Source organism: Lutjanus erythropterus, chromosome 7 (genome assembly GCF_056507025.1).
Source record: "Lutjanus erythropterus isolate fLutEry1 chromosome 7, fLutEry1.hap2, whole genome shotgun sequence".
NCBI lineage: Eukaryota > Metazoa > Chordata > Actinopteri > Lutjaniformes > Lutjanidae > Lutjanus > Lutjanus erythropterus.
In genome coordinates, this window is record NC_139323.1 from 36,242,470 (window position 1) to 36,259,724 (window position 17,255).

At 38.8% G+C, this 17,255-nt stretch overlaps 1 protein-coding gene across 2 annotated transcripts in view; it reads right to left on the reverse strand.

Annotated features, from left to right (window-relative positions):
• Positions 1-9,285: 9,285 nt before the first annotated feature.
• Positions 9,286-17,255, reverse strand: part of atp11b (ATPase phospholipid transporting 11B) — a 66,485-nt gene continuing 58,515 nt past the window's right edge. The window contains exons 29-30 of one of the 2 annotated variants that reach the window (XM_084723652.1): positions 16,802-16,965; positions 9,286-10,097 (exon numbers count right to left, since the gene is read on the reverse strand). In XM_084723652.1, the coding sequence (XP_084579778.1) occupies positions 10,016-10,097; positions 16,802-16,965 (246 nt within the window). In that variant the 3' untranslated portion in view covers positions 9,286-10,015. Of the gene's footprint in view, positions 10,098-13,680; positions 16,966-17,255 lie in introns of those variants that run through there. The other variant, XM_084723651.1, reaches the window with a different exon arrangement.

Sequence of the window (17,255 nt, forward strand, 5' to 3'; positions counted from 1 at the left end):
CACTGCTGTCAGTTTTTTGTGTCATTGTGTGATGTTGGTGTTTTAAAAGGATAGTTCAAATTCATGCAGCCACACAGCAACACAAACAAACTAACTGATGGAGGAAGAGGTAGACCAACAACTCCTGTGTTCTGTGAAGTAGAAATATTAATTTTGTGTATGGAGTTTGGTTAGAGTGTGATATTTGGCTTGTGTTGATGGCACAGAAAGCAGTGAAAATATTCCAAACATTATATTGATTTTTTTCTTTTCTTTTAAGTGGCTAAAATAAATTTTGTTGCTGAGCCTGTCCGCAGTTTACCGCCGTCAGGCCGCAGGGGGGCGATAATGAGCAAATCACTGAGCGGCGCACGACGTGGAGTCGAAGAAGAAGAAGACGACCTGCAGAAAGAGCGACGACACACAGGTGAGACTCGAGCTTCAACACAAGTTTTTTTCAAACAGCATTTTTCAGTTTTACAAGAGAAAAGACTCGATAGATGAAGGCTGACTGGTTGCCTTGAAAAAACATCGTAACTCCGTTAGAGATCAACGAACAGCCGCTTTCTCTGAACTTTTCTAAATGTTTGAGAAGCTGGACGACCTCGTGTGTCCTGTGGCTGCTGCTCAGTGAGGTGTGAGCAGGTGTAGTCTGCCACAAAAAAGAAATGAGACAACATAGTTATGCAAACTAAAATTATTTGGTGTTTAAGTAGGTGGTTGTTGGACACTATTGTCCCATAATTCTGGAAAAAAAAAGTTTTTAAAAAAGTAAACTAATCGTTGAAGGTTGAAACATAGGTTGAAGTAATAATAAAGTGATAAGTAAATAGGTTGAAATTTTAAAAATTATACTTACAGTTGATTATATTTTCTATACTCTATAAGAGTATATTAAATGGCTCTTTGATATCTGACAGTGCAAGCTTTAAGTTGTTTTCTCTATGTTGTATCTTAACTGCAAAACCTGATGTTTTTAGGGTGCAAGTTCTTTTCTAAAATTATAGATAATTTTTGATTCCAGCAATTTAAAATTTTGAAGTTTCTCTTTCCCAAAAGTTCTTTTATTCCATAATGCTACTGACAAAGTCAGTTATGTGACTGGCTCCAATTCAACTCAATCCCCAGCAACAATAAGTATATATATATATGTATGTGTATATATATATATATATATATATATATATATATATATATATATATATATGTATATGTATATGTATATGTATATGTATATATGTATATATGTATATGTATATGTATATATATATATGTATATATATATGTATATGTATATATATATATGTATATATATATATATGTATATATATATATGTATATGTATATGTATATATATATATATGTATATATATATATGTATATATATATATGTATATGTATATGTATATATATATATATATATGTATATGTATACACATACATATGATTGGATTATTTCACAAATTTATAATTTTGTCTGTATTTCCCCATAATGATTAATTTCAAAATATTTGTATGTTGATTAACACTTTGGGTCTTTATATCCCAGAGTCCAAATTGTCATCTTCAGATTGCTTGTTTTGTCTAGGGCCTGACTGATAATGGATTTCTGGCACTGATACTGATATTAGGGAGTAAAAGAAAATTCTGACAGATCTATCATCTGATATCTTTATACAGGATACATAATGTTTACACACTCTTTGCAATAATCCCTAAAAAGATATGTAATGAAGGCATGTTATTTTACAGTTCAACAATAAACTTTTATTGTCCAAAACAATATCAGGGCACTGAAACAGTAAACTGTCACTGGTATTTTTTTTATTTTTATAAATTCTAAATAAAGAGAACAGAAATAGAGCTAATTATATGTCTATATTAAACCTTGAATTAATGGAAATGATCAAATATAAATCAAATGCTGCCTATAAATCTTACAAATAAAAACAATATGCATTATGTTCTGTTAAAAAAAAAAAAAGTTTAAATATGGGCGTATATCAGACAATATAAATGCTGACACTGATATAAACCACTATAGCTCTGACGTATCGTCGGGTTCTAGTTTTTCCTGGCAGTCCAACCCAAAGATATTTGACTCATATAAAACAGGCAAACTGGCAAATTGTTGGTTAAATTTTTGAAGCTCTACATTAAAAAAAAAGAAAAAAATCACGTTTAATGGTTACTTAAAACACAGAAACCTGCCAGCTTGTTAGTCAGTTAGAAACTTTTTAATTTGAAACTTTTCACTGTGTAATTGAACAGCTCACTTCAGATCGTCATGTAAGAGTGAGTCTGTTGCATTAATTGCTGATACTAAGCCTTGATTGTTTTCTCTCCTTCATTAACTATATGAGATTTCCTTTCAGTTGTTTATCAGTCGTGAGCTGATTTGTTGTTGTTTCGTCTGGTTCTGGTCAGTTAACGTCTCCGTCTCACATTATAAGAGCATTTAAATGAATGTAGACGCACTCCAAAGAACCGTTTCTTAAAAATGTATTTATTTCGTAAATAGAACTGCATCTTCATAAACATCAGCTATAAGACAGATTTTCAGACAGGAGGAGGAGGGAGGACAGACAGACAGACAGACAGGCAGACAGACAGATCAACAGGTATCAGTCAACAGAAGAGTGATGATGGTGGTTTATTAATCGTCTGGTGCAGCACGAAGATTTACTGATGAGAGAATAAAAATGATTTAAACAAACCGTTCAGCACTGACATGATCTGCAGCCTCGTGTCGCACCGGCTGATGCTGAGTCACAGGACATTCTGCTGCAGAAATCTGAGCGCTTGACATTTTAATTTAGACTCCTCTTTTGAGCTGATTTGATCAAGGGAGCCTTAATTTGATTCAGGTCTGCAAACCGCGGCCGAGTTTTCCAAGAGCATCTCTGCACTGACGTCACCTGTCAGCATCTCTAAATGTTTTCTCAGCTCAAAACTTCATTTTCTACAGAACATCCTGACGTTACCTAAGATTTAGTTTGATCCTTCGTAAAAATTTAAGGTCGCAATGACAATCACTTCTTTAACTGAAGAGTTTAGGATTGTTCTTCAAGACTTGGTTAGATAGTTCAGATTACTTGAAGTGGGGTTGTATGAGGTACTTAATTATCCATGGTCAGTGCAGTAGATGGTGATGTATTTGCTATATTTAGAATATTTTCACTGCTTTACTTTGCTGCCAAACAGCCCGTTTTGACAGGAAACTGCCATTAAATAAGACAAAGTATTGCTCTCTCTTCAAAAAAAACAGACTCCTTTGCTAAAAACATTAACTTTTCCTCACAGAACAGGAGTTGCTGGTTCACCGCTGCCCCGATTAGTTTGTTAGTTTGTGACTTTGATGAATTCAAACTAACCCTTTAAACAGTCGTTCTCTAATAGAGGTCCATAGATACATTCATTTAAACAATCATGATATGCAAAATGTATTTGTACAATGTGCTTCATAGTTCAGTGAATAATATTTATTTTATAAATCTAAAATAGTTCATAGATTACATTTTAATCTAATGAGCTATAATTCTTAATAAATATTTTTAAATCTTCGTCCATTAATGGACACAAACACTCTCTATTATATTCAAGTCCCTGGCTTATTAGGCTTATTATTTTTCTTTTTAATATTTTTTTTAATTAAGCCATTGTTTTCTGTTATTTGTAATTTATATAGAGCTGCAACATCTAATTGATTATTAAATTATCTTTTGCAATTATTTTTATAATTGATAAATCAGTTTGAGATTTTTTTTAAAAGAAAAAGTCAGATTTCTCTGATTCCAGCTTCTTAAATGTTAATATTTTCTGTTTTCTTTTGTCCTCTGTGACAGTAAACTGAATATCTGCATATTGTGGACAAAATTGCTAGTTGCAGCAATTTATATGCTTTTATTGTACATCACTTAAAATAATAAGAATCCACATTTTATTTGAATAAGAATGAAACTTATTCTCTTGATGTATGTGTATGCATGTTACAGGTAGTTTGTGTTGACATGGTGCAAATATTTTTAATACATGTCTATATCTTCCTAGTAGCTTTTTCTTTCACGTAACTAAGTACACATGCAAAAAAGGCTACATCAGATTATACCAAAGGACATAAATGATGGTCCCTGTTAAAAAGACCAGTAAGTCACGTTGGAATGCAAGTTGAAGTGACTGTTTTTGTCAAAGTAGTCTGGTGGCTTCTGAGCAAGCAAAAGGCTGTGTGAAAGAAAAACAAAGCTTTGAAAATGTACTAATGCACATTTAACTGATAAATTATATTTTGTAGGTGTCTGAAGTACGTCCTGCTGCAGACGCCGTCTACAGCAGTGCATTGCTTAGCTTCCTACACCAGTAACCTTGCTGCTTCTCCAGACTGTCTGACCGCCTCCTGTAAGTACCTCATGCAACTCCACGTCATAAAAATCAAACTATCACTTTCACAGCTCATGGTGTCGTTAATAAGGAATCCAATTAAGCCTGGATAGTGTCTCTGATGGATGACATGATCATCAGCTGTAGTTGAGGCATGCTAAAATATTAAATAACCATATTTAAAAAAAAAAAAAAAAAGATTATGTGGCTGAGTAATCTCCTGCTTCTAGAAATACCCCAGAGGCCTCGTATCTAAACTCCGCTGGTCTCTTGTGATGAAGCTGCGATGACGTCAATGCTGTGATGCTCCGGAGAATCAGATCTTGGTTGTTACCAATGTCAGACCTCATCTTGAAGAACAAAAAAAAAAAAAAAAAAAGTCATGTTTTCAGCATGAACAGCAGCAAAGATATCACCCAAGAGCCACTTGGGCCCCAATTACATTTGATATATTAAACAAAAATCTGTACCTGGATATACTGAATCGAAACTATGAGTTGATGGTTAACATGGAGACCCAATATGTTCAACAACATAAATATATGACTAAGAAACTGTGTAGATTTTTAAAACTGTACTAAATTCTACTTCTTTCACAATAAGTTTGATTGCAGATCGTTCTTATGTCACTCTTTATCAAAAGGAACAGGGCAGAGACAGTTATGCCACTGACTTTTCCTTACAACACTCCGGAAAATTTCTGAAATGAAACCCTTAATTTTTGTCCTCACTATCATGTAGCTTTGTTTTTATCATGCAACTATGATTTATTTGTGTATCACTGAATAGGACACACAGTTCATGTGTCTCATTATATTGTTTACTGATTTTGAACACTCTGGGTCTCTGGAGGTGAGCACAAGGGGGCATCAGAACTACTCTCACACTGCGGGTGTCTCTGCACATCAGCTCCTTATTTGCCTTTGGCTGGAGAGGACTCGTCTCCCCTCCTCTGCCATATGCTCTGATATCATGTAATAACTCAGACGGGCTCCAGCTCTGATGCCCCCAAAGTCGTCCTAAACACCGAGTTTACTGCCAATCTGATGAGACGATCCTGTCGTTATGAGAAATATTCTCAAAGTAATGACCACGTGCCTCAAAATAGTGAGTTAGTATCTAAAAATGTATCTAAAAATAATGACAAACTTAAGTGTCTCAAAAATGAAAAACTTTCTCAACAGTTCCATTATTTTGAGATATTCAGTTAATATTTTGAGTTTCTAATTATTTCACTTCCAGAAAGTGTCTCGTGATTTACATGATCTTTTTTTCATTATATTGGCAGACATGGGCTTCCATTCATTTGCTGTACCATATGCTTCGATATTTTAAATGTTTTACTTGTCACAAGGAAGTACTGCTCAGTCTGTTGTATAACATCTTCTGTGCCTCTGGAGAAGCTTTCCCAAAACACTGATGTTGTCGTCATTGGAGTTAACTCAGCTCGAGGGGGAGACTTGTGTGGAGTCGGAAAGATGCTGGCATTTACCAGACAGAGAGGGAAGTTGAAGGATCCAGTGCTTAAGTCTGGATAAGTCTCTGCTGCATTGAATTTGACCTTTTTTTTTAAAGGTATTAAAGAGATACTACTAGATTTAGTATTGCGTTTCCATAAATTCCTAAAAAAGAAAGCTTCGAATGTATCCAGCAGAAGCAAAAATATCCTGAATTTAATGCTGTGTCGCAAATTGCATATTTTTTTTGTTTACTTTTAGTGCTTATTGCAGTATGCACTGTTGCATATAGTATGGATACAAGTATGCATTGTTTCTTTAAATTTGACCCTGCTACTCAGACATCTGCTGGAAGCCACTGCACAAAATGTTATGTAAAAAGAAAAAATGTGTGATCTGGAAGGCAGCTAAAGAGCTGTCATCTGTCTGTGCCCAGACACACCTTCTGCTGTGCAGAGGATTGTGGGTCAGTTGCCAGAAAAGCATGCTGGCTTGCATACTAAAAAATGCAACCAGATGCAGTACGACATCCTGGTATGTCTAGCATACTGCTTTTGCCACACTACGTATTGGGACATACTCAGTCCCAAGTCTTTCATTTCAAGCTCCAAAAATACTGGAAACTACAATTCCCACAGTGAAGCGCAGTGGCATTTTAACAAGTACTATGGCAATGGTCTGCTACATGCCTTCATCTTTTTAACTCCATGTCAAATATTTGAAGTCTCAACTACTTTCACAGGCTGAGTAGTGCTCTCCATGTTGAGTAAACAGACCTTTTATGTGTGAAATTAGTGAGGTGCCCCTTTTAAAGCATTTTTCCTAATCCAGGTACAGATTACAGATATAGGTGTATCCAGGTAGACATTTTCATAGCTCAAATTGCTAAGAATAACTGTGGATGGAGTGATCTAACCGGAAGAGTTCTTTTAAATGTCCTGTAACAAACTAACATTGAGGTTTGCAGCTGGCAGCTCCCAGCTGCACTGTCACCTTTCAGGTCAAACAACAAATAACTTCAATGGAGGTTCAACCTCCTCATTACATGTCTAATATCAAGTAAAACATCTTGGGAAAGTTGGTGCATTCAGGCCATGACAAACATATATATTGATATGTAAGAGAAGTTCAACACAAACACAGGAAAAAAAAAGTACTGCAATAATAAATAGACATTTTCATCGTCACCTGTATGAACAGAAAGGATATAACAGGCCCAGGTATGCGTCAAACAACAGGTACCGTACGGAAAATAGAATATTCAATGAACTGACCGACAAAAAAATATTATTGTTTCTCTGATTTTGAGCTGCTGAGGAACACCTACATGGTAACCATAGCAACCAAAACATCCTATGACTCTGTATGTTCCCTGTGTGGACTGAGGCGTGTAACGGTCATTGTTGTGTGGTTGTTGATGTCAAGTTTAAAACGGTTGTCTTTAAAGGTTTCTACATTACACTTCTGTCAGCTGTCAGTCACCTTCTGGACTGAACTGAATTCTACAAAAATAGTGAACCGTTAAACTTTTTCCTTGTTTCACCGTTACTGGAAGAAGAGGACAAACTGGGCATCAAAGTGAAACATTTAACCTTTGACCTGCAGACAGCATGCGGACTCTGAGATCGCACAAGAGCTTACAACAAGGCTACATGCCGTACTTCCTTCAACCAGCATGGCTACCATACAAGAAACACACCACTGTCACACACACACACACACACACACACACTTCATCAACATGTGGACAGACACGCATGACAAGAATGTAACAGCAAAAACATGATTCAGGTGATTTCAATGGTGAGAGACGAGCAATGATTGGAGAGAACACAAACAGAAAAAACAATATAATGTGATTTGTATGTGTGAATTGTGCAAATGTTCTGCTTTTCTTTTCTTCTCTATTGAAGCTGAATATATTTATCTGATATAGCTATCTCTTTAAAGATAGAGACATTCTGCTGTCTGGGTTGACGTGCATCAGCCGTGGTTTGCAAAAGAATCTTGCCATTAAAGCCATTTTTGTCTCACTGAAGTAAAAATGGTACCAATATCTGATCAGATACTCAGGAAATATTTTGAAGTAACTAAGAGGACAGTGCCATGCCATTGTTCCGAAACCTCAATAGTCTTGACAAATGTTCCATTGGACCAGAAACCCATTTGTCTGGCAGCCCGTTATCCTGAAAACCAACGCCAATTGCTCTGAAAAAACACTCATACATATGTACATACATACCCCCAATCAACTGAGGTAAAACGCATCATAATTTTAGTCCAACATGAGAAATTATCTGCAACAGTAAGAGTGTGTGAGGTTGTTGGTGTGAGGCCACAAAGAGCCTATAAAGGGTAAAAATTCACCACCATGGCCAGCTGAGCTAACAACTACAGGGACAGTATGTGTATTCATAGCAATGCGCGTTTGTTTTCAGGATAACTGGCTGTTGGAAATTTGTCTGCGACAATAAAACCACCTTAAACGGTGTTGGTGTAGGCCACAAAGATAGCCTGTTAAAGACAAAATTCCCACAGATTCAGCACCATGGACTATGACAGGCAATCACTGAACTAACATCCGCAGGAAAGAAGAATTGAGAAGAAGGAAGAATTCGGAGCAATGGCCGATTGTTTTCAGGGTGTAGGGAAATTGGAACATTTTTGCCAGACTACTGGGGTTTCAGAACAAAGGCCAGTTCTATCTCTGATTCTGTTTGTGAAGACGTTACGAAAACTACACTTAAAATATTCCCTGAGCATCATGGTCTTCAATGATAAGATGCCTTTTGCAGACCAGGCTGAATGAGAAAAGGCATTTAAAGGGGAACAAGTTTCCAAACACAGAGTAACAACGACAGGCTCAAACAACTTCTATCTGCGGTACCTTCAATCATCTATCAATAATATAACCTCTTGAAAATGTATGGCTTTTTAAACAGACCCCCATCCGGCCTCCTTCAGAGCTACGCACCGGGCAGACAGAGGCCTGAACAGTCAGACGAGAAAGCAGCACGAACAATTATAATAGTCTTCTTAACAATATAAGCTTCTGTACAATCAGGCACAAAAATAAACACTTTATCTTTTAAACTCAAGTCTGAATCCTTTGGTCTTTGGTTCCACGGCAGAGATGAATCTCCTTGCACAGTATCGAGGGAGTACTGTAGGTCCGAGAGAAACAAGTCTAGACGTTAGCAGAACCAGCAAGGCTCTGAAAGCTACAGGACTGAGGGTGGTCTAGCTTTTTCCCTTTCCATCTGAATAAGAAATGAGGGCGCAGCGGGTCCAAAAGCTCAAAGAGGAAGTTTACGTAGCAGTTTATGGAAGCAACACCATGTTGGGCTTTGGCCAAGTCCTCTGAGATGTGCTCTTCATGTTTGCAGAAGAGCTGAGTTTGCAGAGCATCTGTCCCGGTGCTACATGGACGATCCCGGTAGCTGGTGTCTACAAGCCACCTCAGTCCTATTCAGCATTTCCAAACCAGCTTGATTAGGTTACAGTCTTTATGATGCAATGTTTCCAGCTCCCAGTTTCCACTGATGCCTGACATTAGCTAATGTTTGTAGCAAAAAGTCCAGTAATCTCCATTCTGTGACTACAAATATAAGAAGACTTACAGTACAAGGTCATTTTTATGCCAGTTGCAGGGAAAAAAGTTTGGCAACTGTGCTGAACATGAATAATAAATAGCTGCATGACAGTTCATGTACCTGGGCTGATCTCAGAGGGCAGCACCTGTGATCTGACATGACTTCTTTAGTTTTTAAAGGGTACTGATTTTAAATAGGCCTTTTTCAGACTTGCAGACACCCCGTAAGCAGCAGGAATCTGATAACCGTTGCTGCTCAGATGTCGACCTGATCTTTCCGCAGATGTCAGCTTCATGCGATGCTGACTTGTTCCAAAATTGATGTTTCATTTCCTTCCATGTTGCAGCTCCCTTTGCAACTTTTCTACTGAGAATTGATTCACTCAGAGAAACAGTTTGGTGAAGGATGAAGAAGCGTGCTGCATCGAGCCAAGTCCTTTGGTTTCACGTAATGCGACAGCTCCCATCTGTCCAGCTGACACTGCATTGACTTTAAACTGAAGTGGGTTTATAAAATGGTGGTGATGGAGGGGTGGGGGTGTGACTATGAGTCATAGCGAAGGAGTTGCTCTCCCCCAGCTCTGTGTGTTACAGTCAGCGGCGCTGGGACTCAGCAGTGGGTGGCCTCAATGGGCGACAGCGTCAGGATGCTGCGATCGTTGGAGTAGAAGTTCTCCGTGTCGCTCCAAGACCTGAAAACAGGCAGCAGTGACTGAGGGTTAGGAGACTGACGGAGTGAGTGTGTTTGACTGTGTGTGTGTTTGCGTTTACATAGTACACAAACAGGCTGGAAGAAGCAGAGAAGGGTGAGGGGTGAAGAGTGAACAGTTAGTAATGGGTGTGATGGTGTTAATGATGAGTATCAAGTCTCTTCTCATTAACTCTAATATTAATTCAAGTCTATTATCTATTAATGAAGTCCCAGAAATGTGTTTTTTAATCAGTTAAGGGGTCCAACAATAACTTTTTAGTTATTTCACATGAACGATTTCTGCTTTTCTTGCCTGCTTTTTTAATTGGTTTGAAGAGGGCAGGGCCAGTGGAAAAATGGCGACATTTGAATAGTTTACAGTAGCTGCGTTTTTTTTTAATTGTTCTAAGAATAACTGATAAGGGACGAAAAATCTAGTGTATTTTTGATTAAATTGTATTTTTTTAATTATAGCCTACATTGAAATGAAAAAAAAAAACTACACTGAAAAAAAAAGAGTTCCATTAAAGTCTGTGTTTAGTAAAGCAGATGCAATGACTACTTTGACAGTGTTGTACAAATGCTGTTCTATATTAAACTTTAAGAGCACATACAGAACAAAGAAAACATGTCAGTACGCAATAAAAAATAAGTCACTAATTACTTGCTCCAAGGCCTCGAATTCTGCAACTTAATTACCAGCTGATGCCCTGATCTGGATCAAACAAAAGGAAAAAGAAGATAAAATCAGGATATATCCACTATAATCTCTTACTAGCTTCATTAGTGTAAAGAAAAAGCAGCTGTGTGGATTCACAGTAGATCCACAGCCTTAGAGCGTGTGGAAATGCAAATGATTTAAAGGCTTCGGTGCTGAGACAGTCTCAAGGTTTACAGTTCATTACTGCTGTATGTCTCCAATCTCACACTTCAAATATGATGGCAAAAGTTTGGTTTTTTTTTTGCTGCAAATGCTTCGTAAAACACTAATCTGTATATTTAATCTCTAAATATCTTTGTACTGTCCTGTACTGAACAGACACATGACATGCGAGGCAGCCATCATGCACACACAGGAGGTGTTGTGTAGGCTTGAGTTGTGAACAAGTTTGACACCTATTTTGGTTTTTCTGAATCTGTTTTGTTTTTAGAGGAGGTGAGATGAGACTTGAGCTACTCAACTCATGGATAAAAATCAACACAGTCATCAGAAAGACAAATAAATCATGACAAATAAGCACAACATTCATGCCTCATATATCCACTCTCATGATAACCGGGACTAGCATCTGATTTTCTGCAGGCAACAGAAACAAGTTTAAGTTAAGTCAGCTACATATCTTCATTTTTATATAGAAAAATAGGTATTACTCTATCTTCCACAACATTAACATATATGCATATAGTATAAAATCTATATTATACTGTATTATTTTATTTAGAGATATGGCAGGCACAATCCCTTCCTGTTATTATTAGCTTAACAAGCTGGATCTCTTTTGAAAATGTCAAACAAACACTGATCTAGAACACAAGCTCATCCTTTTATAAACCACCCAAAACATTGTCAGCCTACATGGCCAGTGACGGGGCCGGACAAGAAAAGAAAATACAACATGGTTACAGCTCGTAAAGGTCACAACAAACCGACCACTACCGACACACTGACTCACATCAAAGTATCGTGATCAGAGCTGCTTGCCTCAAAGCACCAGCAGGGAGGAGCAGAGAGACCGTGGTTCAACATTCACCAAGTTCAGACAACTGATCTTCACATGACTGCATGAGTAGAGCCAGAACCGTGTGCGCAGCTTTTACATGCTGAATAGTATTATAGCTGAATACATGAGAGGAAGACTGCAAATTTTCTACACGTCCATCCATCCGTCTAAAATGTCAGCTGCTCTACTCTGAACAATTCTCGTGACCTTTAATTCAACACTGTACTCTGAGATGAAGACAACCGTTTTAAGACCTGGTGAACAGGAAAACAGGGCCACCCAGGGACTTTAAATAGGCCGATGACTCAAATGGCGGTTTGACTTGAGGCACTCTTGCGTGCTGCATCACCAGCTCGGCTGTCTACCAGGGCTGGGGTCAAACTGAAACATCTCAGTGCTAAAACCATCGTTGCTCCCCGGGTTACGGCAGAACAAAGAGGACGTTAGCACCAAAACACAGCTGGGATAAGCCGGTGGGGAACATGAACCCAAGAAAAGGACATAACGGGCTGATTTCTGACAAGACGAAGCTCACGGGGGGAACGTTAACGGCACATGAATAATTAATCTGGAAGGTCGAATGACATTATGCAGATTTCAGACACAGAAGGACGAGGACACAGAGAGGACAGAAAAAGACAAGTGCAGGAGGAGGAGTGTGTGAGGGGGGCACGAATACATACAAGTTTACATCGTATACAAAGTACCAAAGGCAACAGCAGCCCCCATGCAACAAGACAGAGTCTGGGCACTCTTGTTTTGTAGCCGAGAGTGGACAAGACAGGTGGAGTTTATATACTGAAATATAAACCAGTGGAGAAGGTCATCTCCACCCACCTGGAACACCCCTGGTTATAAAATGAGCATGCCCTGAAGTTGGCCTCTTCTCAGAAGCACATATAAGGCTTCAGGATCCAGTAGAAAAAGACTAATAGATACAGGAAGTAGGAAAACAAAAAAAAAACACTCTCTGAGACTACATTTCCCAGCAGCCTCTCTGGTTTAGGGTGTGGTCCCCTTGTTCTAAGAGAAGAGGAGGAGGAGCAAGGGGTGTTGCACAGCAGCTGAGTTTCCATCCAAGATTATTTTTTTCGAATTATAATGCATTAAGTCTGAGAAGGTGAGAAGATGGTAGAACTAAATTTCTGATAAAAAGTTTTGTATGTTTAATTTTTTTTTTGACCAGTGGTTCTCAAATAGTGGTCCTGGGTCCCCAACAGGTCTAGTTCTATTCTTAGGGTTATATACTGTGCTAAAAATAAAATACTCAATCTACATATTTTATGTATGCACAGTGAAACACTCTCGATTGATGTATATGTTTGTAATATCTTTTGAATACATTTCACTTACGTTGCTCTTTCACATGATAAAGCAGAAGTATAAAAAACTATATCACATTATTACATGGGACAGATGTGAGAGGCTCCCTGGTATGTTCCCTATCTTGTGAGGAGTTCTCGGCTGAAAAAACTGACAACCTCTGCCATAGAATATATATAAAAATGGATGATGCGTCTCCACTGTATAAAGTATAAATAAAGTATGGATTTACTGCCGTGTGTAAGAATGGCTATGAGATGATTGCTGTAAAAGGTGAGGTCGATATATGGTAGGTGCAGTTTAATTTAAAACTAGCACGAGTGAAATTTGTGAAGGAATCGATAAGCAGAATTGCAAATTAAAGATTCCTTTGGGATTGTAATTTTGGAATAAATTTATTTGGAAATGGTTCTTGATGTCCAACCCTAATCTCAAGCAGAGCTCAGCTGTCAACCATGATGTGAAAATTACCCTTATAAAGTTTTTTTTAAATTGTTGATATATTTTTATATATTCAAACCAAACTAATCAGAAAAGAAACACTTGCACATAAATCAGCCAGATAAGAACTACCTAAAATGACACAAACTATTGATCTGCTACCATGGAGGGGTCTGGCTTTATGATATGTACTGCAGCCAACCACCAGGGGGCGATGGTGTTTTGGCCTCACTTGTGGGAAGCTGTCATATTCCATCTTCATGTATGTCAATGTGTCTGAGTAAAATTTGTTTGACATTTGGATGGAGACACAGCTGCTGGGATGTGACAACTACATACGGGCGAGTATCTCATTTATGATGAAAAACATCTCCTGACATCTGTGGCCATTTTTTCCTCTGTTGCCCCTTGCCATGATTCAACTGTGGCCAGCATTCAACAACAGGCCAAGTAAAGGAGCCGGCTACAGTTGGGCTTCCCATATATAACAGATAGATACTTTATGTATAATATATGTTTGTTAATATGCTTGATATATGTCCCTTCCAGTCATTAAGCATGTTATATAGGACTGGGTGGATATATTCCCTTTCCCCTATGGCAGTATCGTAGCATTAAGGCCAAATGTGGGCTGAGTCTCACAAGTCGTTAATTTGTTCTGTGTAGTTTTCTGCTTGATTTGCTCAAACCCCGAAGATAAAGGAGGGAGGTGAGAGACAGATGAAGGCATGTGGAGATTAGAGAAGGGGTGAAAAGAGGAGAGACAAGGAAAGAAGGAGAGGAGAGGTAAAATTAAGTGAAGGAATTGAGGGATAAAAACTAAACCTGTACATTTAGCCCCAGTTTATTAGTTGATTGGGTATTTACAGTGTAAAGCACACCGCAGTGGAGCATTTTACCTATGTTCACTGTTTATGTTTATCCCTCTGGGAGTACAAATTGCCTGCTGTTTGCTCAGTTGGAAGAATCCAATTGGCTGCTTCGTGCCAAGGTCAGAAAACAAATCAATCATTCCCAAAGGAAGAAATTCATCTAAATTAAATCCAGCGTTTAGTGGTAATTTGACCCCGAAGCAATGGGAATACTTTCATTTCTTCCAGTGAAATGACCCTGACAACAATTGAAATAGACTTTTTCATGGTGCATATTCCACCCACTGCTGTCAGCGGAGTAATGAAAGTTATAAATATTAAAATGTAGGATCAATTTTCTGCTCCCGACAGACTGAATCAAAGTTTAAAATGATCAGATGATGTCTGAGATTTGTTAAAAAAAGATAGTGTTAGGGCCAGTCACAATTTTATTTCTCTACTATAGTATTGCTCATAAGACTGCGGTACCCCCCCCGACTGACTGGGATGACCCGGCCCTCTACTTGACCACAGAGACTCTGCAGGTTGCTAGTGTCCAGAGGGGCTGATGGGAGGGTGAGGAGGGACAGTGCATCCCTTATTTGACCTGCATGCTGTTGTCATTACTTTTACAAGTGCACACACACGCACAATCATGGACGAACAAACATGCGTGCCCACACCACCCGACTCTGTGCAAGGTCCACTGCAAAAGACTCACACACAAAGAACAAGAATGCTACATCTTCATTACTGATGTGATCAATACTGAGTGTCCCATGTTGTTTTGGGGAGTATTGATTGCTCAGCAGAAAGGGCCGATCAGGTCAATTAATCAATGACCCCACTGAGTCTCTGGGATTCAGGTTAAAAAGACACAATAGCACTGAAACTGCAGATCGGGCAGCCCAGCAAACTGTGAACTCAGCTTACTCGTCTTTAAAGCTGCACTAGGCAACATTTTTATGAAAAAAAAAAAAAAAATCAAGTTGTTGATGTTTTATCATCCTTTAACACAGTGGAGCTGCAGCAGAGAGAAGTTTTATCTGCACTTGCTGAGAGCTCACATTGTGCAATAACCTGACAGCATGTTTACTTATTTATACCTCTCTGTCAATTACGGCCACCAAAATGAAAAAATTGCCAAGTGCAGCTTGAAAGTTAAAGGGACAGATCAGTTCAAGATCAAAAATACACATTTTTCCTCTGGTCTGTAGAGCTATTTGTTTCTTATCAATCTAATTTGTGTTTTGGTGTTTGGAGTTGCTGAGCAGCTGGATCATGTTTTCTGGAAAGACACACTGCTGTTGATGCCGTGTGCTATCCAGATACATTATGCAGACATCTCAACAGCCAATATTTCCAAAAGTCTAAAGTGAATTGTCCCTTCGAGATGGCACAACGCATCACTTATGAAGCACTTACACATCTCTCCAATCATAGGTTAATACTGGAGATGCACAGACCCAATTTTGGTGTTCAGATTATGTAAGATTTAACCGGCTAGCCGTTATCTGGTCCAATGAACAAGAGGACCTACTGGACAATATAAGGGTCAACTAAAGTCAACTTAATAATTGACATATAGACATCTGTTAAAGTGCATTACAGATTAGGCAGTTTTCCTTGAAAACTGGCTAAACATCAGGCTTACTCCCTTTTGGACACCAACCTTTGATTTTCAGGGAGTATTGAATAGAAACAGAGGAGACAGACAAGACAGACAGATCAACAGATCATAGCATAGATGATTAGGACACAGACACATGGGCTAATGGACAGACCCACCCTAATGCAGGGGCCAGACAAGACAGGTTACATAGTGTGATATTAAGACCTGTATATCGCAGCAGGTCTCGATTGTAAGGGCCTTAATAAAAATGCTGGAATTCAAATTCTCCCTGGCTAAACTGCCAAGCATCCCCAGCTGCATGCTATGTAGAAGGCATGGCCATCACAATCTATTCAGTCATTGGTCTCTCTGTTATTTTGGCTACAAGGTGTACTGATATATTTCTGATAGTACACTATTAAACACACCTTTCTGTCTGGCTAATCAAAATGTTCAGACTCCAGAACCGACACACACTTTGATGGAAATAAGAAACTCAACAGTGCATTTGATGAGTGCAGAACTCCTCGTTCAGCTGTTGTCCCAAAGTCGATGCTAAGCTGCACCTCAAAATCTCTGACTGTCTGAGACCCTGCTCTCTCACAGCTGTATGCACAACTACACATCTGAACAGGGTTGTAGCCACATTAAGGGCTAAAACAGTCACGACTGAAGCCCAAAATTTTTGAAACCAAGAGGTGCTGTGGGTTCATCAGGATTCATTATCATTGTTTCTTGCTGTCGTCGTCCTCCCCACCTGTTGCTGCGGCTGGATGTGTGGCAATGGTTGGCGCTGGCCTGGCACTGCCCGGTCATTTGCTCCAGGAGGTGGGCCAGGCGGGAACAGCCGCTCTGCCCATGTTGGTAGCAGCACAGGGACTCCACACAGCTGAGGGCCTGCGCCTGGGGGGCTGATAGAGACTGAAGACGAGAGAAAGAAGGTGGAAAAGCAGGAAAAGAGCAGAGGAATAAAAGGTTGAAGGTAAGAAAAACAGAAGTAAGGAGAACAGAGAAAAAAAGGAAAAGAGCAAAAGAGAAGAAAAGAGGGAGAAGTGAGTGGACACAGAGGAGAAAAGAGAAGACATTATTACTAACACAATAGAGGTTCACTGTCACACTGACAGGATGATAGATGACTGGAAGATGACATATTGCATGCTGTCACAGGAACAATGATGTACAGGGAAAACATCCAAAACATGCTGCACTAA